Source organism: Penaeus japonicus, unplaced genomic scaffold (assembly GCF_977035675.1).
Source record: "Penaeus japonicus unplaced genomic scaffold, GWHDUDI00000001_assembly GWHDUDI00000015, whole genome shotgun sequence".
NCBI classification, from domain to species: domain Eukaryota; kingdom Metazoa; phylum Arthropoda; class Malacostraca; order Decapoda; family Penaeidae; genus Penaeus; species Penaeus japonicus.
In genome coordinates this window covers 4,049,791-4,052,290 of record NW_028234417.1, presented here as the reverse complement: position 1 = coordinate 4,052,290, position 2,500 = coordinate 4,049,791, and the positions used below count along the sequence as shown (strand labels likewise).

General features: G+C 30.0%; 1 protein-coding gene across 1 annotated transcript in view; it reads right to left on the bottom strand.

Moving 5' to 3' along the window:
- LOC122251969 (leukocyte elastase inhibitor) overlaps positions 1-2,500 on the bottom strand; it is an 11,457-nt gene that overhangs the window by 8,680 nt on the left and 277 nt on the right. The window contains exon 1 of the mRNA XM_043014234.2: positions 2,289-2,500. This exon is cut by the window's right edge and continues 277 nt beyond it. Within this exon, the coding sequence (XP_042870168.1) occupies positions 2,289-2,500 (212 nt within the window). The remainder of the gene's footprint in view (positions 1-2,288) is intronic.

The window sequence follows — 2,500 nt, the reverse complement described above, 5'->3', positions numbered from 1 at the left end:
CACAACAGCAACAACAACAACAATAATAATGCTGATGATAATGATAGTGGTTAAATATAGTAATAGTGATAATGATCATAACTGTTATAATAACCATCATCATCATCATCTTTATAATTGTTGTTATCATGTTATTATGAAAATTATAACGAAAAATGATGGTAATGATAATGGCTCTAACAGCAACAATAACAACAACAATGACAGTAATAATGGCAATGAAAATAATTTTGATAATGATAATGATAACAATGATAATAACAATGATATTGATAATATTGATAATGATAACACTAATATAAATTATAATAATATTGATGATAATAAAAGATAAGAAGAATACAAGTAATAATAATGATAATGATAACAATATGAATAATGATGATAATGATTATGATGATGAGGATGATGATAATGATATAAACAATGATGATTGTATTAATGATGATGATAAAAGTAATAATGATGATAACGATCACAATAATGATTATAATGATAGTAATGATGATAATGATAATGATGGTAATAGTGATAATAACATTAATGATGATGATAATTATAATGATGATGATAATGATAACAATAATAATAGAATAATAATTATAATTCGCATTAATAATGATGTATATGATAATAATGATAATAATAATGTCAGTAATGGTAGTATTAATAACAATAATGATAATGGTAGTAACAATAGTATTAATGATGAAAATGATAATGATAATGATAATAATAATGATCATGATGATGATAACAATGATCATATTGATCTTATAATAACGGAGATGGAGACAACAGGAACGATGATAATAATAATGATAATGATAAAGCTTGTAATAATAATGATAATCTTGATAACAATGATAATAATGGTAATAATAATAATATGGATGATAATGATAAAAATAGTAATATGGATAATAATGATAACAATAATGATAATAATAATGATAAAGATTATAATGATGAAGATATAATAATGATAGTATTACTAATACTGACAATGGTCAACATTGGTGTCAATAATGATGATAATCATCATGATAATGATATAGCAATAGTAATATTTGTGATATGAATAAGGAATAAAAATTATTAGGATAATGAGAATGATAAAGAGAGTAGCAATCACGTTAATGATAGTGATGATAATAACGATAATGATTTTAATGATAATGATAATAGTAATAGCAATAGTGCTTACTACTACTCTTAGTGATAATACTAATATTATTACTTTTAATGATAAGGATGATAATGGTGATAATAAGGATATCCATAATGATTATAGTAATAAGAAATAGTAACAGTAACAGTAATAATAATTATGATGCTGATAATAATAATGAAAACAATGATACGGATGATAATCATGATAGAAATAATAGTAATGATAATGATAATGGAATCAATAAAAATAGAAATCATGATAATAATGATAATACAAATGATAATGATAGACTAACAAAATAAATAATGATAGCAACAACAACTTATGCCATGAGAGCAAAAGTGTTGATGACGAAAAAATGCAATATCAGTAAAAACAACCACATACATGATAATATCTTGTTTTGCATAATAAACATGACTGGCAAACATTGCAACAAGGATTATGTACGTTGTCTATAGCAACAATTTTAACAACTAGGATGATAAATCAAAATAAAGTAACAAGATATTTAGTTAATAATGACTAGTTATAATGATAATAAGATGGTGGTGATCAAAGAACCTACAGATTCTTTAAGGATTCTTAGAAGAATCATAGGGGTTGCGGAGATGCCAATGATAATGGTGATGATAGGACAGTAGCAATAATGATGAATATTGAGAAGATAGCGTAAAGAGTTGCTAAAGCTGTCAAGATAGTCGTGCAGCGTAATAATAGCGAGATATAACAATCACTGATAGTAATTCATGTCCTTAAAAGTGATAAACGTATTTGGTATTATCTGTATACTTCGGAAAACTGTCATCCATTTAACGTTCATAAGATACTTATCTAGTTGCTGCTCGTTTCATTGCGTTCTGCTTTATATCATTTACTTGATCATGAAATATGCGAAACGGTTGCGGTTTCCTGTTTTAGTCTTCAGGTACAATAGGACACGACCCTCTTGGCTTTCGAAACCTCTTCCTATCAATATCGTGGTTCCTGTTACTAAGATATCCCTACTCCTCTTAAGCCATAACATCACTGCCATTACGTTCTCTGTTACTACGACGCCTCTGAGGCCATTCGGACAACGGCCATGGCCCTCTTCAATCACGGCTATACTCACAGATCCGTCACGGCCCTGTACAAGGCCAAGGTGTCCGCCTTGTTGGTCAGCTGGAGGACCTGCTCCAGCTGGGCCTGGGTGTTCCCGCCGGACCCGAAGTACGCCAGGACGAGGGCAGACCACACGCTGTAGGGTGAGAAGACGAAGTTCCCCGTCGACGGCAGGACCTCCTTGAAGAGGGTGACGCTGAAGGGCGTGATGTGGCCGAGGTC